This window comes from Haliaeetus albicilla, chromosome Z (assembly GCF_947461875.1).
Source record: "Haliaeetus albicilla chromosome Z, bHalAlb1.1, whole genome shotgun sequence".
Lineage (NCBI taxonomy): Eukaryota > Metazoa > Chordata > Aves > Accipitriformes > Accipitridae > Haliaeetus > Haliaeetus albicilla.
This window is the reverse complement of record NC_091516.1, coordinates 60,845,144-60,869,840: the sequence shown is the minus strand read 5'-3', so window position 1 is coordinate 60,869,840 and position 24,697 is coordinate 60,845,144. Positions and strand designations below refer to the sequence as shown.

Here is a 24,697-nt window from a genome sequence, read left to right as displayed (position 1 = left end):
CCTGGTAAAGACAGTTACAGATGTTCAAAATCTATATGGACTCAAAGAAAGAATGGAAAAGTTTATGTACAAAATCTGTTTTTACTAAAATACTATTGAGGATTAGTAAGCATACAAGTCTATTTCCTGCTCAGGAAGTGTCTCAGCTGAAAATTGCGGAAAGTTGAGACAATATTACAAGAAAACAGTATATAAGCCTTGCTTGTGTTCTCTCCTCAAAGGCCCTGCTTATAACCCCTGCTGGGAACAAGATACTGTGTGAGTTGGACTTTGCTCTGACTTGCCATAGCCATTTATGAGTTCCTTTTCAGACATCAAAATAGAATTAATGGTGCTTTCTGACCAAGCATTAGAATGAGCTCTTCAGTTTTAATAAATTTTTAAAGTAAAATCCATCATTTTCATCTTGTAATCTTTATTGTTTGCACTGTAAACTTAAATATTGAATCAATGTTCAGAGCACCACAGTAGAATTTTGGAGCATTTAGAAGTTATCCTAGATAGTCTGAAGATGACTGCAGCTGAAAATAAACATTTCTTCACTCAAAGGCACTATACAACTTTCAGTCAGCAAGGTCTTGCAAAAAAAAAAAACCAAAAACCAAAATGAAAAAATGAACATTGCACTCACCTGTTCAAGGGTAGCAGCAAACCCTTGTCTGTCTGCAACATAGGGAAGCCCGTGAACCAAGCCTACTTTTTCAGTCATTTGATTGGCCATATCTGTCAGAGTGTCTGGCGTTACTAAGTGACAAATGAAAAAAGACAGTTTATTGAGCAATTCTGTCATTAGCAGACTACTGTACAGAGACACTAATTCTCACTCTATTGCCAAGAGCACATATACTTTGATGCACAGTGTTTTGGAGGAACAAATTTTCACAATAATAATAATAATAGTGATTAACAACATTACTATGATCAACAGCAAGTACAATGGAAACGGTTTGAACGGTTTGGTTTTTTTTTAAATGGGATTTTCACCTTTAATTAGATATTAAACATTTTTATACCATGAAAATATTTTTTCCAGATTTTTAACTTTCACTTCTACTCGTATTCTCTATCAAAATAATCTCCAGCAACTGCTTGCCTACAGGTAATAAGGGCAATATAACAGTCAGCACATTACAACACACACCTACCTCTGATTCCACTATCACAAATCCATATGAGATCATATTTGGCAACTTCATAGCCAGGCATTAAGTTGTTAATCTTGGGGTTGATGCCAACCTTCTTGCCACCTAAAAAATACAAACATCATACACTATAAAATAATGTATAAAGTTCTTTCAGAATTCAGACTCAATACCCAAAATATTTAGATATACTAACTAAAGAACAGTAAACGTTTACGCATCAATTCTTAAAGTCCACTTTTATGAAAAGGATTTAAATTTTAAGTATTCCTTCACATCTATATTTTAGCTTACTACAATTGTGTAGAGAATTAAAAAGGAAAAAGTATTCAAATGATTCCTCAAAACAGCAGGGCAGCAAGATTAATGTAATTAAAAGGGCAGTAGAACTACGAAGTTGATTACTACATTCTGTAAAGCAAATATTCTCTACCTTTTATTTCTCAGGACTACTAGTTACGACCATTATACTCTACAGTAATTTTAGCAGAAAAATAAAAATGGAGCAGAATAAAGTGAGACATACTTTTTTGCTTCAGCTGACAGACACAGTCCAGTTTGTGTCATGTCAGAGCGGAAAAAAGTTACACTCTACTACCTAGTTCTACTATACCTTCCCTCCTCTAATTCAAATGTAAAGTGAAGAATGAGCCCTACAGCCTCAGCTGATATAAAAGGATTGTCACAGGACCTCAAGCTCAAATACAGCCACAACTCCAAGTCACTTCCTGCAAATTCAGTTCAATCCAAAGACAGAATTTAAAGTGCTGTTTCAGATTTAGAAGAAAAAAAAGTTGTGAGAGGTTGTACAAATCGTTATTCCTAGTTTTTTTGGACTGATGTCACAGATTGTGACTACAAACTTACTGCTTTACCCCAAACTGATGACTAAGCTACAGAACCAACATGGGCTGTACAAAACAACTATTTATTTTAGAATACCATCTATGGACTTGAAAACCTAAAAGCATTTTACACGTAAGAGTCCCGCCTTCAAGTTGCACTGCTTACCTATGAATAGTCTAGCATCAACATTCGGGTATTTGCCAAGGAGCTTTTTGCAGACATCAATAGCTGGATCATCATGATCTTGTACACAGAGTAGTACTTCATACTAGTAAAAACAAAAATGTATATGCACACATGTATGTTTACACACACACACACATTTACTATCAATACGGTCTAGGGAATAAAGCTAAATAGGGTACCAAACGGAAAAAATAAAGAGCACTGTTATAGAATTAAAAATAAAACCAAAGGGTTTGTTTTACAGCTAAATAAGACTATTTTTTAATGCACAAGCAAGTACTTGTGAAAAAAGAACCAAGCCTGTACCTCAATAAACTCTTGTATTGAGGAACATCAGTCTTCCTGTTATCGGAAGGGCTTCTATTAGGCATGAAGCAAGACATCCTGGTATAGAAGGTAAAATTTTTATTTCCACTTCCATTTTTGTTCACATCTGAATCTTAAATCCAATCTCATATTAAATAAAATTACAGCACACAAAACATTAAAGGAATAATGTTATGATACACTTGACTGCATACCTCTGAACTACACCTTCCTTTCCTTTACTTTGTAAATGCATATGCAGAATAGAGTTGGAAGACAACCCACTGAGACCAGTATACATCTACTTAACGGTACAAAGCTATGCTCAGGAACACGTGTATGCATATGTAATGTATATGTATTTTCCTCATTAGTAGAATAATCGTTAAAAAAATTCAAGAGGTATGGGAAAACTAATTGTTTCAGCAATCAAGCTACACGCTTGTTACATAAGCTACAGACGGTGGGTGAAGAAATAGCATTTGAAGAATCATTCAACATTTTGAGACAGCTTTGCAAGCTTCGATGGAGGTATTTCTGTTTCTGCATTAACAGCAAGTTCCTTGAATATTCCTTACTTGATATAACCTTCCTCTCTCTGTTAAAATTACTGAACTATTACAAGAAGTTACAAGAGCTCCAACCCAAAGAACAAAATTCAGAAAATGCAACTTCCTGATCAAGATACCTAGAAGCCATTTTTACAGTCCAAGATTTAAAAGTTCAGCCTCATTAAAAACAATTTTCTTGGACCTCATTTGATATAGCAGTTGTAAATAAGAGTCCCATCTAGTGATCAAAACAGTTCTTATTCTCCCTTATACTATTCTATCACATCACTGAACTTTATTTTCAGTAAACTACCTAAGCAAAAAGTAATCTGAACTTCAAAATCTGCCTGTGGGCTTAATGATGACAATCTCTGATGTTCTTGTATGAAATACTTGTAACTTGTTACTGTTACAACAGACAACATTAAGTTAAAGAAATACACTCTTTCAAGAAAAAAAAAGGTACTGTTAAACACAAAACCCCCCAACAACTAACTGCATTCAGAAGATTGTGGAAACTTAAAATCATTAACCACTAAGTGGGAGTTGCTAAGACTTGGTCTAACACTACAAACTATCAGACAAACACATCTCTGCCTTTCAGAATGCAAACTCAAAGCCAATTTGCCTAAAGAGCAAGCAATATTTGATTCCTATCATTTTACCAGCATGGAAAATGGAATTTAAAAAAGTAAAAGATCTGTCTCATTAAGCAGACTGGTCCTTCTGCCACAACAGAACAATCCCAACAGCACGAACACTGTAGAAATTACCAACTGAAGAAATCAGTTCTTTACTGCTCATCCAATTAAATACATAAAAGAACAACTATTTTTGCTAGTAATTAACTCATCTTCAATCTACAGTTGCAATGACACTTCTATATCCATATTCTCCGAGAAATTAAACCAGAAATAATAAACAACTTAGACATTTCAATATTTGAAAACAGAAAAATTTGGCCTTTGTATGCAGTAACAAAGTAAAGAACAACAAAATGTATGACTAACACAGAAGAAATACAAAGATGCTTATTTACATAACCATTACAATCAGGTTCATTTGGGCATAACATGAATGGAAAGATTTCTGTCAAAATTACGATATGCACAGTAGGTAAGAATTGCTTACTGATAAAAATATTACATGTAAGTCCTGCTGTTTAGAAGCTGCATAACTGGCTTCTATGCAAGACAAGATTATTTCACACATGGGGTATCACAGAAGAGTATCAGAGAACCAGTATCACTGTAGATTGAACTCAGCTTCACTGGAAAAAGTTTAAGATTATTCTTTCCTAGTAATTTTTCCCTGGCAGCTGAACTTTGAATGCCAGGCAATACTGTTGTTCTAATTTTTGTGGTGTAATGTCAATCTCAAATGAAGTATTTTTGTAGTTATTGTACAGAAGGATCAGAGGATCTTGCTTGTACTATATAATCTGTGTCCCAGTAAACTGAACCATTCACACCTCCATTTTCACTCTCCTTGGGAAAAATATGATTGTCACTATTGTTACCTGAAATTCAGATTTGTATGGAGTAGCAATTTTTTAAGATTGCCACCCATATGTATAGTTATCAGAAGTAAGGGTCAAGATTACCTTACATAAAGCAAGATCCAGCATAACTGTTTTTCTGAATTCTCAAACAAATTGTATTTGTAGTGAAATGTTTTCAGCTGCATAATGTTTTGATGCTCATTATAGTCATAAATTATCTTAAGATACTGTTGCAGCTTCTTTGCACTCCTTGCAGTATTGGCATAGACAGCATGCCTCAAGTATACTTTAAATTTACCTTGGCCACACTTAATTTTTATTGCATTTTTGTTGAGTCAAAAGGATTCAGACGTTCATGCCTGAAGCTTTTCAAAAGGCTCCAAGCTTCATTACAGAAGAACTATCCAACTTTTAATAAGTTCCAAATGGTGGGGTTTTTTTGGTTTGTTTTACCTTGCCTACTTAGGATTAAGTTTAAAGCTCTCAGTCAGAATATACAAAGGAAACTCACTGTTCAGCTTACACATACCTTTGACCTTTAGTAACTGAAGCAGCAGTGCCAGAAGCAGTTTCGAGAAGAATTGAGAAGTTTTATTGAAAGTAAGTTACAAGTTTTAGAATTCAGGAGATATGCAGTAGAAAATGCAGTCTTTCTTCCATTCACAGAAGCATACACCAAGTAGTGAACGATGCAGCAAGCATTTGCAGATTTCTCCTTTAATTTGTAAGCTCCTTAGAACAAGGACAGCATCTGACACATTTACCACTTACATTACTTAATACTTATATTACAAAGTCAAACAGTGTTCAACAGCAAATATAAGCTTTTATTAACTATATGTTTCCCAACACCAGTAAGTGGCTTGGATACTACCCTACCTACCAACAACTGGTGAGGTACACCACCTCATCCCTGTGCAATTCTCCTTTAGATGACTCATCAGGAAGAACCACCAGAAAGTTTCAGGCTATCAGTTAAGTGTTCTCTTTTACAGGATCTGTTACAGAGTAGTAGTTCATCAGGAAGGGTGTCTGGTCTCTCAAGTGATCTTTTATAGATTGAAGGGTTTGATACTGATATAAACACCACAATACTGGAATAATGATTAAACAAATCTTAGTGAAGTGTAGAGTATGTTTCATCCCTAAGTCTTGGTCATATTCCTTTATAGACAGCTCTTTAAGAAGGAGTAAGTTTTGTTTGCAACATGTAAAATGTGTAATTATGCATTTGCTGTGGAAGAAGAACAATCCAAGACATAATCAAGTTGCATAGTTCTAGCCCAAGCTGCTGATACAACTTTTGGAGGCATGGGAGGAAAAAAAAAAGACACTAAACAGTATACATACTTTTGGATAATCCAGTTCAAAGAAGGTTTCTAAGTTGTTGATCAGGTTAGGATCCACACCTTTTAACGGCTTTAGAAGTGAAACACCAGGAAGCTTGCTGTATGGCTGTTTGTCTGTGGCTTTCTTATTGAGGTGGAGGCGTCTAAGGAGAAATAACATGTACCACCATATAAAGAAAATATGCTAGAGAATTCCATTCAAAATACAGTGAGAACTAAGAAAGCTTGGGAGTTAAAATTGCTGCAAAAAAAATTAGTTTTGGTTGTAGAAACAACAGCTATTTTTATATCTGACAGTTGATGTGTCAGACACAATGCTTAAAGAACTCTTAGCATTGTATGTAGGTTAAATTCAACCTTATTCAACTTATTAGACATTTCAGATTAATGCATTTTGCAGTATGCACTTTGAACAATAAGAGTATCACTTTTTTCAAACTGTACAGGAGATAAGATTTTTCTGCCTTCCTCCATAGCATTAAAACTCATAGTACTGCAACAGGATAATCATAAAAACCAGTTTACTATAAACAAGACAAAACAAGAAAAGGGTCAGGTGCTTTTTGCTGCACTAATTTATGCAAAACTTAGAGCAAGCTGAAAGCACAGGGGAAACAGTTGATCCTACTGATCAATTCGTTAAACACCTCCAAGAAAAGGGTAAGATCAATGGTATAAAAATTGTAGAAACTGGACATCAGGCTGGGTCAGAAGCATAGATAAACTGAGAAAGTATTTCAGTCACTCACTAGTATTTCAGTCACTCACTAGTATTTCAGTCACTCACTAGTATTTCAGTCACTCACTAGTATTTCAGTCACTCACTAGTATTTCAGTCATGAATATACAAAGTAAATTGACAATCATGTCACAACTCACTAACATGAATGTTTAATCCTACACTCCTGTGTGGATGAATGCAAAATTAAATTCTGAAAGCTTGATGGGCCAGTATACAATCAAATTTGCATCACTTAAATTATATACATATTTACTTAACTGGAGAAGAAGTATTTGCTGAAACTTAAAATTTGCAAATTAGTGTATATACTCATACTGTAGCTCTCTAACTTGCATAGTAGTCAGATTGAAAGAATATTTTATTGCAGCATGCACCTAATGGTATCAATTCTTAACTTAAAACTTTCACACTTTAAAATTTACAAGATGCTGCCTCAAAAAAAACCAAAAAAGGGAATAGAGTTGCTTCATCCTGGTTAAATGGTAAAAAAAGTCAAGTTCCTAGGAAGCATGCTCCTGAAGAATGTGTTTGATCAAGTGAAATTGCTGAACTATGAAGGAGCTCCACTAAGAGAAGAGATTCCAATAGTTCTCTAGAGTTATTTTTTCCTGATACAGGACAGTGACATCATGTTTGTTGTTACCTCATCAGCCTCCCTCTTCCCCAGCACGATCCCTTCAGGCAGGTTTGCAGCTGGACACCAGGGGCATAAAGGTGTTACAAAGAGTAAACAACGGACTCACTAAAAAGACAGAAGGGCAAAGCAGGTGATGTCCTTGTACTGTTATTGAGTCCAAGCCTGGGCACTGCAGAGGTAAACTGAAATGGTCTTGCTGAGCAATTAATAGCCAAGGGACAGTTAGACCAGAGTAAGAAAAGCAATAGTTCAAATAGCTACCACAGACAGAGATTTCCTTACCAATTTTCACAAACATAACAGCAAGCAAGGGCTTTAGTGCCAATAAGGAGGGAGAGTCTCAAGAATGCAACTTTGACCAGGAGGAACAGAAGGTAGATAATGCAAGTGAAAAAAAAAAGTACCCCATTTAAAACAGACTGTCGCAATGCACATAGCTTTGTGCAGAGACAAAAGCCTTGTTGAACAGGAAATACAGACGGAAGTGGCAGAGTAAATGGAAAAAGGTAACGAGTGAAAGGATGAAGACAAGACTTGAGGCATGACTGTGATAAAGAATAAGAACCAAGTGATAAAACTGCAGAATCTTGCAAGGCATTGTATTACAAGCCATGCTGACACATAGGCTTTTCCTTATGTAATTCAATCACCTGCATAATCCTACACGTGATGTAAGAGAGGGAAACCTTGCAAAGCATGCAAATGAGGCATGCAGCATTATCAGAATCTATTCAGCTATGAAACACCATAGAGTGAGACTTTTGACAGAGTATGGCTCAGTATGGCAAGACTGTCTCTAAGATGCTATCTTAAAAATAAGACTCCAGTTAATGTTCTATTCATAAAGCTGCACAGAAGTGGGAGCCTGTCATCCTGAAAGCACTGTGGTATTGTGACACTAACGTAAAGCAATTTCATGCCAGTAATTGCAATGCGCTGGTAGACGCTATGGAACAAGAAGCAAATTAACAGTAAACCAGAACATTTTACACTGAGAAGGACTATTCATGAAGTGGCATATTCTGAAGACTTAAAAAGTTACAATTGAAAAACCTACCATCACCAGAGAAACAGACCAACCATTATAAAAAATAGGTTACAATATTCAAATTAAGGCTAACTTTTAACATGGAAGTCAAAATAATAGATTAAATTTAAACAACATCAACATTGTTGATGCAGGTATGTTCTAAATGAAGTTGTGTGTTACAGACCATGCCCCAAAGTCTCCAAAGCAGAGGTAACATGAAGCAGTAAGTTGGTATTTTTAAGCACTAACTTGTGCTTACAGTGGTTCAGTTCTCAGACAGGTGTTGTGATCACGGTGGTCTTTGTCACCAGCAAGTATGACAAGTACACTTCAAAGTGATAAAGGAAAGTGATCCTTTCACAAAGTTTGTATCACATATAGAATATTATTTTGCACTGAAGTTAGCCCAAAGCGGTCAAAACCACTAACTATACAGAAGTGTTTGCTTAATGCATTTTTTTTTCTACCTCTGCCTAATGCAGTAATCTGCAGAAAACCAGTATACCAAGGAATGTATGAAAACTTTGAGCTCTGAAACAGATGCTGATAGAGCACTGTTTAAAGGCACTTTCAGATCCTGTGTGTGAAAGGCCAGTAGCAAGCTTATCTGTAAGCACTTTTGCACCTACATATATTAAATGGGTCAGCCTGCAATCCCTAAGTAGTGAAACTGTGACATTCCTTCTAGGCAGTCTGGTGCTGGTGTACATAGATGCGGAAAGAAAAAAGCAGCAGGATGCATAATAGTGTCAGGAGCTATAGTTCAACTATCCTATATCATGTAAGAGGCATCTACAAAATTTTCTCAAACTTAGTTCCTTAACATGGTAATAATTAACCCACAGAAGCAACTGTAATCTAGGTTTCTTCTCTCAGCAGAGGAAAAAAGTATTTCCAAAGACAAAATCCAGGCTACTGAGTTTTCACTGCCCAGTATACTACATGATGAATTCTTGCTAACCTGTATCAAATTAAGCAACAAACCTTTTTTTTTTTTTTTAAAGGCCAAGACTACACTTCCTCTCCCCACCTCATTAAGGGCAGGAGAATACTCTAGCAAAACCAAAAAGTTTGCTACAGTGGACAGACTGCTGGGTCTCTCAGCAGAAATAGTAACATACCTTTGTCCTGAAGGGCAAAGGAGTCCAGGAAGGCTGGACGTTCTTCAAGAAGGCAATCCTAAAGGCTCAGGAGCAGACTGTCCCCATGTGCAGGAAAAAGAGCTGGTGGGGAAGACCACCAGCCTGGCTGAACAGAGAGCTTTGGCTGGAACTCAGGAAAAAAAGGAGAGTTCATGACCTTTGGAAGAAGGGGCAGGCAACTCAGGAGGACTACAAGGATGTCATGAGGTTATGCAGGGAGAAAATTAGAAGGGCCAAAGCCCAACTAGTACTTAAGCCGGCTACTGCCATAAAAATCATTTCTATAAATACATTAGCAACAAGAAGAGGGCTAAGGAGAATCTCCATCCTTTATTGGATGCAGAGGGAAACACAGTGACAAAGGATGAGGAAAAGCCTGAGGCACTTAAATGCCTTCTTTGCCTCAGTCTTTAATAGTAAGACCAGTTGTCCCCCGGGTACCCATCCCCCTGAGCTGGAAGACAGGGATAGGGAGCAGAATGAAGCCCCGGTAATAATTCAAAGGGAAATGGTTATCGACCTGCTACACCACCTAGACACACACAAGTCTATGGGGCCCAATGGGATCCACCAAGGGTACTGAGGGAGTAGGCGGAGGTGCTCACCAAGCCACTTTCCATCATTTACCAACAGTCCTGGCTAACTGGGGAGGTCCCAGTTGACTGGAGGTTAGCAAATGTGACACCCATCTACAGGAAGGGCCACAAGAAGGATCTGGGGAACTACAGGCCTGTCAGTCCGACCTCGGTGCCGGGGAAGGTTATGGAGCAGATCGTCTTGAATGCCATCATGTGGCACATACAGGACAAGCAGGTGATCAGGCCCAGTCTGCATGGGTTGATGAAAGGCAGGTCCTGCCTGACTAACCTGATCTCCTTCTGTGCCAAGTGACCCACTTAGTGGACGAGGGAAAGGCTGTGAATGTGTCTTTAGTAAAGCCTTTGACACCGTTTCCCACAGCATTCTCCCAGAGAAACTGGCTGCTCGTGGCTTGGACAGGCATACTCTTTGCTGGGTAAAAAGCTGGCTGGATGGCCGGGCCCAAAGGTTTGTGGTGAATGGAGTTAAATCCAGTTGGTGACCCATCACAAGTGGTGTTCCCCAGGGCTCAGTATTGCGGCCAGTTCTGTTTAATACCTTTATCAATGATCTGGATAAGGGGATTGAGTGTACCCTCAGTAAGTTTTGCAGATGACACCATGTTGGGAGGGAGGGTTGATCTGCTCAAGGGTAGGAAGGCTCTACAGAGGGATCTGGACAGGCTGGATCAATGGGCTGAGGCCAATTGTTTGAGGTTCAACAAGGCTCAGTGCCAGGTCCTGCACTTGGGTCACAACAACCCCATGCAGCGCTACAGCCTTGGGGAAGAGTGGCTGGAAAGTTGCCTGGTGGAAAAGGACCTGGGGGTGCTGGCTGACAGCCGGCTGAATATGAGCCGGCAGTGTGCCCAGGTGGCCAAGAAGGCCAACGGCATCCTGGCCTGTATCAGAAATAGTGTGGCCGGCAGGACTAGGGACATGATCGTCCCCCTGTACTCAGCAGTGGTGAGGCCGCACCTCAAATGCTGTGTTCAATGCTGTTTTGGGCCCCTCACTACAAGAAACACATTGAGGTGCTGGACCATGTCCAGAGAAGAGCAACCAAGCTGGTGAAGGGTCTAGAGAACAAGTCTTATGAGGAGCAGCTGAGGGCACTGCGGTTGTTTAGCCTGGAGAGAAGGAGGCTGAGAGGAGACCTTATCGCTCTCTACAACTACCTGAAAGGAGGTTGTAGCGAGATGGGGGTCAGTCTCCTCTCCCAAGTAACAAGTGATAGGACAAGAGGAAATGGCCTCAAGTTGTGCCAGGGAAGGTTTAGATTGGATATTAGGAAAAATTTCGTCATCAAAAGGGTTGTCAAGCACTGGAACAGGCTGCCCAGGGAAGTGGTTGAGTCACCATCCCTGGAGGTATTTAAAAGACATGTAGATGTGGCACTTAGGGACATGGTTTAGTGGTAGACTCAGCAGTGCTAGGTTAACGGCTGGACTCAATCTTAAAGGTCTTTTCCAACCTAAACAATTCCATGATTATATATTCATAGATAGAATAAGATTTTATTTATATATATCCAAGTCATGAATTCAAGACAGCATTTGGCTTGGGAGCTACAGTGCAAGTATTTGCCTGCCTGTGAAGGCAGGAGGGAGGGATCTACACAAGCAGCCATTGTCATAGCTCCAGTCTACCCCACCAGGAAGCAAAACAAGACACTTGGGTGTGGAGGCAGAAAGAAGCACAAGAGGACTCTCTGCAATGACACTACTAAGCCTGAATAACACAGTATTATCAAGTATTTATTTCTCATACTGCTCTACCCAGATTTAAGCACACAGGCATACTACTGGGCATTAAGAGGCCTACTACACTATTACTCCTTTTTAGGGAACTCGTAGACTTCAGATACATTTGAAAATTGTAAAACAGATCAAACAAAAGCCAACATCACCTGTGGTCACAGCCCCTTAGCAAATGGACAGAATTATTCTTAAAGCAAGAACTAAACACCTTGATCCTGTTTTCAATCTTTTTCCCCCTAGATTGGAGCTTTATAACATACAATCAGAGAATGCTTTGGGTTGGGAGAGACCTTAAAGATCATCTAGTTCCAACCCCCCTGCCATGGGCAGGGACACCTTCCACTAGACCAGGTTGCTCAAAGCCCCATCCAACCTGGCCTTGGACACTTCTAGGAATAGGGCATCCACGGTTTCTCTGGGCAACCTGTTCCAGTGCCTCACCACCCTCACAGTAAAGAATTTCTTCCTAATATCTAATCTAAATCTACCTTCTTTCAGTTTAAAGCCATTACCCTTTATCCTATCACTACACGCTCTTGCAAAAAGTCCCTTTCCAGCTTTCTTGTAGGCCCCCTATAGATACTGGAAGGCTGCTATAAGGTGTCCCCGAAGCCTTCTCTTCTCCAGGCTGAAAAAATCCCAACTCTCTCAGCCTGTCTTCATAGGGGAGGTGCTCCAGCACTCTGATCATCTTCATAGCACTCCTCTGGACTCACTCCAACAGGTCCATGACCTTCTTATGCTGGGGGCCCCAGAGCTGGACACAGTACTCCAGATGGGAGTCTCACAAGAACAGAGTAGAAGGGGAGAATCACTTCCCTCAACCAGCTGGTCATGCTTCTCTTGATGCAGCCCAGGATACAGCTGGCTTTCTGGGCTGCAAACGCACATCACCAGGTCGTGTTTTGCTTCTCGTCAACCAAACACCCCCAAGTCCTTCTCCCCAGGGCTGCTCTCAGTCCACTCATCACCCAGCCTGTATTTGTGCTTGGGATTGTCCCAACCCATGTGCAGGACCTTGCATTTGGCCTTGTTGAACTTCATGAGGTTCACATGGGCCCACCTCTCAAGCCTATCAAGGTCCCTCTGGATGGCATCCCTTCCCTCCAGCATGTTGATCACACCATACAGCTTGGTGTCATCAGTAAACTTACTGAAGGTGCACTCAATCCCACTGTCCATGTTGCTGACAAAGACATTAAATTGCACCGGTCCTAATACCGATCCCTGAGGAACACCATTCATCGCTGGTCTCCACTTGAACATCAAACTGTTGACTGCAACTCTGAGTGTGACCATCCAGCCAATTCCTCATCAAACCATACCTGAACCAGTTTAACTACAGGCTACTGCTCAGAGGCACCGCCCTCCTTCCTTCTTTCCCCTCTTTTTCTGGGACATGCTGTGCTTGTCAATGGTGATGACATTTGTCTGATCCCACAGTGACCTAGTTGAGATACTTAAACCACCACATAACTATTACCCCATATGTAATGTTAGCATTTTGTCAGTTTAACTTAGCAAGTATACAGTATGAAAGGATGTGGCAAGATGATCATGCAGCTTCACTAGAAGCAAAGATCCCCCAGTGTTCCTTCTCCACTGTGCTGCCATCAACACCAGCCAAACAAGACATCATGCTAGTATTGATACCTGTACAATCCCGCTTCAAGTCACTCACTTAACAGAAAGCTAAATCTGGCTTTTTTTCCTGCCACTTCAGGTTGTCTTCTGCCAAATCAGAGTTAGGGTGCTTTAGGGAAGGCTGCAAAGAATCTCCAGAGTATGTTCAAGAAGGTGGCTGTGAATGTGCTCCCAAGATCATGGGAGAAGAGGAGGAATAGGGTCTCCTTCCTCCTCAGGCTTCAGTGGGCTTCCAGAGGAGCCAAGTTGCCCCTGGATGAACAGCATAAGCCCACTCACCATGGAGTCAGAGGAGGACCAGTGTCAGCACAAAGGAAGCATCAGGGGCACAACACCTTCTGCTAGAAACATACACAAGGATTAGGGTCAGGCCCCTGAAAACTCTTTCACAACAAACCCTGCATCACAGTTTTCCTTTACAGCACTCACTCCCTTATAGCTTTCTCCCTTCCTTTGCCTGCCAGAAACAGCTAACTAGAACTAATTACTAGTAGAAAACACTGCCAGAGTTCACAAGTGACTCTCGAAGTAATACTTAAGGCACACCACTCTTCTACCTCTCCTGCCTGAAAGGAAGAGATTGCCCCATAGAAATGTGCTGGTGCCAGTTCAGGACACCTTTGCTTGGCTGCTGGCCTGGGTCAACCCATCCCACCAGCCAACCAGTGTTCTCAGGTAGGCAGTCTTCCCCAACCTCCACTCTTGCCACTTGCTTACATCCGATTCAATGGCCATATGGACACAGGGCAAGTCAATCCACCCACCCAAGTTACCCAAGTGTCAGATCCAACACCAGGGAGGAATAGAAACGCACAGCTGGGAGCAAGTAGAAAGGACTGAAGAGGAACACCTAATGTCACTTTTAGTATGACAGCAAATGTAATTAAAAACAATTAACATGTAAATTGGCCTTGATAAAATGGTGAGAGATAGAGGGAAGTAGACAAGTCTGAGAGAAGGAAATGGTGGGCAAGATTCAGGTGCCCACTTCAGAGCACAGACTTCTTGTGGCTGTCTGCCAGCAGAGAAGGTCATAGGTTTGTGCATGCCTGAAAAAAACCTGAAAAAAAAATGTAATCCTACTGTTTGCATACTAGAAATTTGTGTTGAAAAGCATGCTGCAATTGGTTAGTGCTTCATCACATGCCAGCTGAGGGCAGAAGGCAGACCAAACATTTCGTTCACTTTCAATGCATATTTTCTCCTGTACTACACATACAAAGAAAAGGACCTTAGAATGTAATACACTGAAATTACAATGAGTAGTGGAGAGGAAAGGGAATGATTAAAAAAAACCCCAACCTTAAAACAAGCTCCAAAATAGCAAGAGTTAAAGCTTTCCCCCCCCAAAGAAAAACCCCAAAACAACCAGTTGAATTAAAGGTCAAGAGACAGAATTAAGAAAGAGCCTAGGTTGTGATCATTCTCATTTTTCAGAAGGTAAGTGTTCTCAAAAACCAAACATCATTTTGCTCTTCCAGTTTTGGGAAGCAGTAGCTCAATCAGTGGCTAGTAATAACAACAAACAAAATCATACAGTGCAGAACAGCAGAAATCCTGCCTAGTGCTACTTGACATTTTGAATCTGAAATCTTCATACACAGCTGAAATTCTTTAAGAAGCATCTTCCAAATGGTATCACAAAAGTCATGTTCAGTAGACGTGATCCATAACTTGCTATAGCCTTTTTTAAAAGGGAGGGAGAGAAAGTGGGGATTTTAAATACATTTTAGAGTTTTAAGTAGAAAAAATCCCTTATCTTTCAGGAAGAAGAAAGAGCAAACACTACAGACCTCAACTTAAAGCCAGCAAACACTCCCTTTTTTTAATCTAGAAATTCCTCTCCTACTGCTCTCCCTGCCCCACACCTGCACAATAAAGAGAAACAAACAGGCTCCCATACAATAGGTTGTAGTTAAACCTGAAGTAATGGTAACCCTTTTACTGTCTGAACCATTGACAGTTTACAATTCAGCAAGCCGAAATGAAACATGCTTATGGAAAACAGCAAGTTGCCTACAACACAGCCATTACTGCATCACACTAAGCATTAAAACGAACACACTTTTTTTTCTTGTAGTCTATCTGCAGGCTGCCATCAAAATAGCAATTCACTCCCTGTTTCTGATTTCCCACACCCTCAGCCTACTGGTGGCTATAAAGCAGTCAGCACCACAAGATAAATTGGATCAGCCTGCTGATCAGAGAACTATCCCACAGAAAAAGCTAGCTTGCTGATCTGAGTCACCACATAGCCACATGCTCACTAAAGGCAGATTAGAATGGCAGAAATGTTTAGAAAGGTGTAGGGGTAGGAGGGGATTTGGATTATCCCTTTGTGCATCAAATCAAGAGCCACTGAGGCACAGAAATAGGAATGCTTTTTGATACAGACCCCTTGCAAAAAAACATTACACAACTTCAGAGAACTGCATCCAGCATAATTTGTGGGTTTTTTTATGAAAGCATCTCCAGTGGATGGCAGTAACTCTGGGCCAGATAAACCAACCACAGCAGAGTGCTTTTAGTACAGGATCAACCCCTCAATGTTAAGCATGGGATCTTTTAAAACATAAAGCTTTAGAACTTTTGTATCGTGAAACTATTCAATTTGTTATTCTGACTTGTATTTTGCAATTCTATAGGATTAAAATAGCTCAGCCCTATTGATTTCATAAGGCACAAGTTTAAATGACAACATCATTAGTCGAATTAGATAATGTGCTTCCTACAGACCCCAGGTTGCTCCTTACTGCTCCCTTTGTGCCAAAGATCCCTGCTACTCATCAACATTTTCCAGTTTCTTCTCACTAAAAGCTTCCAAAATAGTTAACTGCCAGTAACAGAATTATGTTAATGACTAAACAGAAACATTAACAAATCATAAAGCAGATACCATGCTAATATTTTTTTCTTAATTTTCAGTGGATGACAGGCCATTTTTTATTTAACTAACTCAGCTGCAAGTGTTTCCAGAGTACGAAACAGCATGCCACCGAAGCAGAAACCTTACTGAAACACCAATTCACAAAAGTTTGAACACACAGTCCCAGGCCCTATTACCCCCAGCTGGCATAATAAAAAAAGCTGTAAACCTTTGTCTGGACTACACAATTGTCAGTGAGACAGTGTCACTGCCCTCGCACTGCAAAGGCCTTGGAGAGCTTGAATAAGTCTCCTATAAGGAATATCAGAAACTGAAGAAAGTAATTATAAAAAAACTGTGAAAGAAAATGTTAACTTAAAGTAACACTTCTACACTCAACACCATATTTGGCAGCATTTCAGAAGGGAAATTTTTTTTTAATGTTTCCAATAGATACAAACCAGAAAAACTGACTTCATAAATTTCACCTGTCTTCTCTCTAAAAAAAAAAAAAAAACCAAAAAAACCCCCAGAAACACCCACCACACAAAACACTTGGCTCATAGACCCTCCAAGAAGTCATTCACCTCCCTGACCACTACACATTCTACATAAAACAATGTGCTTGGAAATGCTGTTATGAAACATATGTATCATCTCTTACAGATGCTTAAAAGGAAGTGTGGAGTACCTTAATTTTGAAACATCTCATTAGTATTTCAAAAGGTTAACAGGTACAACCCTTGACACTATTTCAACTACATCATACTGTGCAGTCAGTACAGCAGGCAGGGGGAAAAAGCAGTGAAAAACCCCACAGACTCCTGCAGCCTAAAAATCCTGTCTACTCCTCCCTCTCGCCTAGCCCATCATAGAGATCTATGAGGATGAAGGCAGGAAGAATTTCTACTTTCTAGTTGCTACTCCTGTTAATAATAACACTCAACAGTTCAAAATACATGTTCTCATGAAGGAGATGAGTCTGAAAGTTTTCTACCTCTTTTTAACCCAGAATCTTACTTTAGCAAGGCTTGCAAGAAAAATGCATACTGATTTAAGTAAAAAAGTATTTCAGTAGAAAGTGCTTAAGATATCTCCTCAATAACAGCTCAGTACCTTGACCAAAATCTGAGTTTCAGCAGCTTGATTATTCCGTATCTAACAACGTGTGCATATGACTAGAGAATTCATAATGAAGTGTAGCACACTACCTATTATCAAACCCAAGCAGCAGTCACCTGGGAAGTCATTACTATACAGGCATATTGAACCAAGACCTCAAGACAAGCACTTTAATAAAAATAAGACACTTACAAACAACCTAAAAATGAACGTTCAACTTCATTTACAAACTCCTCCTTATGGACTGTCTTCTGACAAAGTTGAGCTGAGCCCTACCACGGGGGGAAAAAACCAACCAAAACAGTCTTTGGTTTACATAGATGTGTTTCAGAAGAGGAGGACAATAATTCAAGTGGCCTAAACCAGACCAAACCAACTACCAGCACAAACTGGCAACAAAGATACATTATTAGTTATCCCACTGGTTTTTTTTTAAAAAAAAAAAAGGTTGGTCCACTAGAAGGACCTATCAAGTGTTCAAAAATTGCATTAAGAGATCCAACAGTTCCAAAGCAAGAAGTTACAAGTAGCACTGCCAAGATAGTCCTAATCTTTCACTTAGTACAATGCTTCACTTTGGCTTTCTATCTTTGTCTATACTTGTAAACATGTTTTTACCTTACTTGTCCAAAGGACAGAGTAAGGCTTTCTTTATGCGTGTTACAACTTCAATAATTTGACTCAAGGTATGAATTCACCCAGGCCAATTATGAGAGGGTATAGTCTAGCCTAGGTCCTCATCAACTATTAAAAGCAACATATTTAAGAAAATGCAAAACTATTTACCTTGCAAAAATAAAAGCTTTTTTTGATCTACAGCAAAACATTTCTCACAATAAAATAATTAATCATTTATTTTAAGCTATAGTCTTCAGTAAGATGCAAAACCAATATTAAGTGTGTCAAACCCACAGACCCTCATTTCAGTTAAAACAAAATGTAAGAATCCCAGTGAACTCTGACACCACTATTTGGCATTATGCAGTTCCCAGGGAGTGATGGACACAAATACTGAAGGGTGCTCTAGTAAACCAGTAAAACTAGTTACATACTTAGCATGCCACAGAGCAGTTCTGACAAAGACTTTAAAAATTAATTTGTGAAATTTCTATCATCTACCACTCTACTCACCCACCTTAATCAAAAGTTATGCCTCTGTGGAAACATGGTTCATGTAAAACCTCAGTTTCTTTAAACATCTTTGAAATCTTCATATCCTTAGAGAAGCTGACAAAAAGATTATATTCTTCCTCATCCTACTGCTCAGCTTCTTCCACTCCAGCTGACAAACAAGGCTGCATGGTTTTTTTTGCTTTCCAGGAGCTCCACATGCTCCACTAACCCAACCCACTTCATTTCCATCTTACATACTCTAAATCTTGCAGTCTTTTATCCTCTCCTTCCATGCAAATGACTCAAACAGATGTGGTTTGTTTTTAAAGCCCACTTGTCACATCTTTTGCACCATCTTCCCTCCTGTCTGCCACAATTACTCTCCTTTAAATCTACACTAGACAGTCTTTAGTCTAGGCTTTAGTTCCTTGTATTCTGTTAAATCATTCATGTTCAGAGGTGCTACTACCATACTGTCACCTCAAAGTTTACAGTCTGTCTATATACTCTATCTGTCTATAGACTCTATATAGTCTTATCCTCCTGACACACTACTAAAAAATTGGCCTACCCTAACTGCCTCCAATATTATGGGGTTTCTCTCACATTATCACTCTCAGATTTCTGGTTCTGCACTGTTTTGCTTTCCATAATTATTAATTCTGTAATACAGAAACCACAATCTTAGTATAACTAACTCAAAAGTTAACTCCTGGTTTCTCCAGATCTGTCTTCCCCTAAGGATTACCTACATTTAAGTCTTGTGACTACACAGCCACAAGGTAAATTTCAATTTGTTTAAAATACACAACATACACAACTTATATCCTCCACACAACCTCCTTCTCAGTCTATCACTCGGTAACAGTCCAGGCCTGGGTGTCACCTTTCATAAAATCACAGAACAGAGGTTGGGAGGCATCTCTGGAGATCAGCTACTCCAACTCTCTAGCTCAAAATGGGATTAACTAGAGTAGGGTGCTCAGGACCACCCAGTCATCCTTTCATGCCTCCAACGATGGAGCCTCCACCACCTCTCTGGAAAGCCCATTCCAGTGTTTGACCATGAAAGTCTTCTTTTGTTTAAAATGAGTCTTTCATTTGAATTTGTGCTTGTTGCCTCTCATCCTGTCACTGGGCACCACCGAGAAGAGTCTTGCCCCATGTTCCTCAGACCCCCCCCAAATCAGGTATTTACACACATTGATGGGATTCCCCCAAGCCTTCTCCAGGCTGAACAGTCCCAGCTCTTAGCCCCTCCTTGTATGTCAGATGCTGCAGCCTCACCATCATCTCTGTAGCCCTAAGCAAGACTTGCTCCAGTATATACCTGCCTCTCATACTGTCGGCTTTCTTTGCCACCACAGGCACACTGCTGTTCATAGTCAAACTAGCATCCACCAGCAGCCCCAGGTCCTTTTCTGCCAAGCTGCTTTCTAGCCTGTCAGCCCCCAGCCTCTGCTGATGCATGGAGTTATTCCTGCCAGGTGCAGGACTTGGCATTTTCCTTGGTTGAGCTTGATGAGGTTCATGTCAGACCATTTCTCCAGCTTGTCCAGGTCCCTCTGAATGGCAGCACACCCACCTGGTATATCAGCCACTCCTCCCAGTTCCATATCATCAGCAAACTTGCTGATATGTCCCATCCTCCAGGTCATTAATGAATATGTCAAACACTATTGGCCCCAGCACTGACCCCTAATGATTTTGTGCATCTCAAACTTAGCATCCCGTCAGTGGTTCCCACCTTCTATCACAAGCTATCATTATCCAATCTAAGCACTGTGCATAGAACAAACTGCTGAAATTTGGTCCAGCTTTGAGCAGAGGGTTGCAACTGAACCTTCAACAGGCATTTCCAGCCTGAAGCACTCCGATTTCCTTCACAGTGCTGAAAAACTGACTCTCACCTCTGTGTTTAAGTTGTTAGAGAAGTCTCAGCCACTTGTGTGTTTCTATACCCTGTCATTTTCCTGTGTTCCTCCCCAGTAACTGTACTTGACTTCATATCTTTGCATTGCTATCCTTCAGATTTGCCTCTGCTACAATGCTGAGTAAAAGCAACCCATCAAAGTTCTATGGATGTAACACTCATAGCAAGTACCTTCAGGTTTCTGCATAAAAGTAGGGTCCATCCTCAACGCACAGATTACTAGAGACAGGGTTACTGAGAGAAAGAGCAAAGAAGATGAAGCTTACTCAAGATCAAACAGAAGCCTCAGGTAACTTTCCATGGTTCTCCAATGTCATAATTTGTGGCTAAACATACAAGTCCTTTTTTTGCTTTTAACCCTCTAAGAATTTTTTGCAGAAAGATATTGCTAATACAGATCATGAGCTTGCTCCATTCCCTGTTCCACACATAGAAGATCACAGACAACGATCTATTGTTAAAGTTACCAACACTTTACATCAAGCTTGTCATCAGCTACATAACTGGTAAAAAGATGTACCTTGAGGTAGACAACCTGTATGGAAAATTTCAGCATGAGTAGTTCAAGTTCAATAAATATTCAACTAAGGAGTGAAGACAAACCCAGGAACAGACATGGCATTCTGCATGTGCTAGACATCTTCCAGCCATTTCCTGGACAAGCTTCAGTACAATCATACTTTTCTGGTTTTGTTCATCCACAAGAGGGAGGCGTGCCTCTAATCTCAGAAATAAGTATCTGCATTATCTCCATCAAAGTCTATCAAAACATTAGTTCACTTATGCCTGGTAACACTTGATAGTAATAGGCAAGTTCTCTAAAGATGACCTTTTAAGTTAGATGTACACTACATCCCCTCCTGGCTCCTATCTGTGACAAGACTGCCTCTGAAGCACTTCCACAAACCAAGAAAATGCAACCCTATGATGGCAAAGTGATTTAGTCAATCTATTGCCAGACACTGACAGTGAAAAAATTAAGACAACCCAAAGGAAGAAAAAGCCCCACCAACAAGCAAAAATGTCAGAAGGAGATGACAGAAGACAAGCAGATAGGTCAGAGAACAGAGCAGGGTAAGCCTGGACACAAATCATGGACTGAGCAGCAAGGGAGGGACAAAGAAAAACAGGGTGAGAAGACAATCAAATAGGGCCAAGAGAAATAGAATTGTTATTTTCTTAAGAATGAAAGGTCATAATTACTATACAGTAACAGATTATTAGCCAAAAGATCGAAATGTCTTCACATAACAAAAAAACAGAAGTCAAACATTGGCTATGTGTGGTTTTTTGTTTAGGTTTAGAAGCCATGTTCAGAAAGCTCTTCAACATTGCAGACGTATTTCAGGAAACTTGAGTTTTATGCATCCGTACAAACTGAATTTCCTCCTTGTGTGCATATGCATTACACTAAGGCAATTAATTACCTTTAGTTACATTCAAGTGTTTTCTTACATTTACATGTTTCTGAAAGTCTTGGGTTTCACTCAGACAAGGCACAATGGGCCCAGTTACATCCAAATACCACATGAATGCAGAATTCATTATTTCTTCATTGACTACTGTAACTCATACACAATTAAATTTTAAAAAGCTAAAACCAGCAATATGTTTATCAATTAAGTGACATGCACTACCCTTCCCACTTCTACCTGGGAACCAAGACAATGAAAAACCTCAGTATCAACTGACTGTAGATGCCTTTAAGAAAGTGATTTACATTACGTGCTATAGTTAGAATTGCCACTGACAACTGTTACAAGAACAATGGAGACTCAAAACAAGAACATGACTCCATGAGTTCAGTTTTGTAGACCAGGTGAATAAAGCAGCAAGATATAAACAGCTTAAGAGATTTACCATATATTTTCTAGGAACTCTGTGGCAGAGGCAATGCTGAGTGCAAGTCACCAAAGATTGAATTTGACTTCCTTAACTTAAAAGCCATTTTATTGTCTCTCCTCAGTTCCAGAATAATCTTTACAATACACACCTCTACTTGGCATTCAGGTTGAAATAATCATAAACAAAAAGTGAGAGAGTTATTCAGAGAAAAAAATATAAAACCTTTCATTTTTAGACTGAAGTCTGGAGACATATTAGGGAAACTAAGATCAGATTGATTATGCTTAAGTATGGCATTTTCTAGGTTCTGCAGGCTTCGCTTGCCAGCTTTATTTTAGAAAGAGGCACACCATGTTCAGAAAGCTCCTATCATTATTAAACGAGAGCCATCTATTTTGAAATACAGTTAAAACAGCAAATCCACTGCCACAGATCTTGCTAGCCAGTGATTCAGAATTACAAGATGTGTTACAGGACCATAAACCCCAAGAAATAAGCTTTAGTTTCTGGGTTTTCATGGTTTCTTTTTTTTTCTTTTTTCTCCTTTTCCCTGATTTCACAAGACTTCTGTTCTGCTCTTTGCATGTGATTAGAATGGAAGTTAGTAAGAATCATTAAGTAACTATTTTAACAGACAGCTAAAATATCAACATTTACTCCACAGTTTCCTGAACACCACTTCAGCCAATACTGTAAGACTTTTTTCCCCTATTAGCACATCATACACATGGTCTTCCATTTCAGATATAGCTATACATTTGGTTTTAGTTCTGCTAGTTTATTTTAGTTGTCCATACAACTACACAACTTCAGATGGTTTCAAAATCAGTGTACCAGATACTGTCTCCAACACCAAACTCCAGCTGGTGGCTCAACTCCAACTGCAGAGCCTATATGCAAGAATGGAACGGTCTTAGTCAAGGTCCCAGGATAGCAACTCAAACAGGTCAAATATCACAGCCTTCATATGCAGATTAATACATGCAAACTGCATTTTATCTAATTACTAGCTATAAAAACCTGCTATTTGGTCCGTGTTTATTGCATTTACTTCACTGACTCAGTATTACTGAGAGCGCACCAAACTAAGACCCGTTTCATAATCACATACATTAGACAATTTATAAAGATTGGCCTTTTGACTTAACAGTGTGGCTATTTGCATTTCATTGCTTCAGCCCACCTGTTTATTTTATAGGAGTATGAAATCAACCCATACGACTATATACTTATTTATAAATAAAAACCATTCATAGTGGGGAAGAGCAGTAGGGGAAAGAGGTGGCAAGAACCAGATTTTGCAAATGCAGTATGGAGGAACAGACATTCTTCCTCAACTGAAACCTTGTACAGTACCTTAGATATCCGAACCCTACATCTTTTAAAGCAATTACAGCACAAACCAACACAGCTGAAATGCTGTCATGACCTTAACCCTGACAACTGCTGACAGCACTCAAAGACATAAAAGCTTACTTTCTTGAATAATTGCATTTACCTACTTAATTCACACACAGTCTAAGTATATTGCTAAATCAAACATCTAAAATACCAATGGGGAACCACAGGAGAAGGACACCCTAGGCCACAACAGCTTTGCTGATATGTTTCAGTCTTTTCTTAGTACTCCAGTGGCACAGATCAGCCCTTCCAACTCACCAGTTTAGCATTACTAGATGCAGTGCAGATAGAGAACAAACAGCCCCTACCCCAGCAACTTTAAAAAATGTTAAACCAACAATACTGTCCATGAAGAGAAAACAGGAAGACTAATTAGTGTTTCATCTTTCTTCTTCACTTCCTGTAACAGGTACAGTGTAAGTAGTTTTCAGTATATGACAAGTATCACACAATTCTACGCTAATACTACATCCTCCCACTGCCATCAAAAGGAATTTCTGTTTGTAAGTGGAGGCCCCTTCATACTTCAGCAGTCCAAGAAAGGGTGCAGTGTGCTGTGCCTGCTGTCCAGGACTAAATAGTCTCTATGAGATAAGGGGCACTAGTAACAGGGTCCAGCCACCAGAGTTTCCAGGCCATGGCATTAACAATCACCATCTATCTGGGGTCCGCCCCTTCCCCCTAAATGCCCTCCAGCAGCTAAAGCAAACAGTTGATTACCTCCTCCTGTTAATTCACTTCACAGGGTTATCTCACTTGCAGGACCAGGCCATTCCTCCATATACCATTCCACCAGACAACCCCACAGCCCTCCTCCCTTGCACAGGGCAGAGCTGCAAACAGGCTGCAAACTCACCAGAGCAGTGCTTTCTCCAGCCATCAGCTATATCCCACCAGCTCCAGTTTCCCAGTACCACCACAGCCACTGCAAGGACATCTCCCTAGGATGGCTGCTGTAAGCGTCCAGCATTTCTTTAATTTCACTACAAGCAAAGAGCAGCTG

The 24,697-nt window shown here is 39.9% G+C and overlaps 1 protein-coding gene across 1 annotated transcript in view; it reads right to left on the bottom strand.

Moving 5' to 3' along the window:
• Positions 1 to 24,697, bottom strand: part of UGCG (UDP-glucose ceramide glucosyltransferase) — a 34,472-nt gene that overhangs the window by 6,810 nt on the left and 2,965 nt on the right. Inside the window, exons 2-5 of the mRNA XM_069777026.1 lie at positions 5,883 to 6,024; positions 2,154 to 2,256; positions 1,146 to 1,247; positions 632 to 744 (exon numbers count right to left, since the gene is read on the bottom strand). Of these exons, the coding sequence (XP_069633127.1) occupies positions 632 to 744; positions 1,146 to 1,247; positions 2,154 to 2,256; positions 5,883 to 6,024 (460 nt within the window). The remainder of the gene's footprint in view (positions 1 to 631; positions 745 to 1,145; positions 1,248 to 2,153; positions 2,257 to 5,882; positions 6,025 to 24,697) is intronic.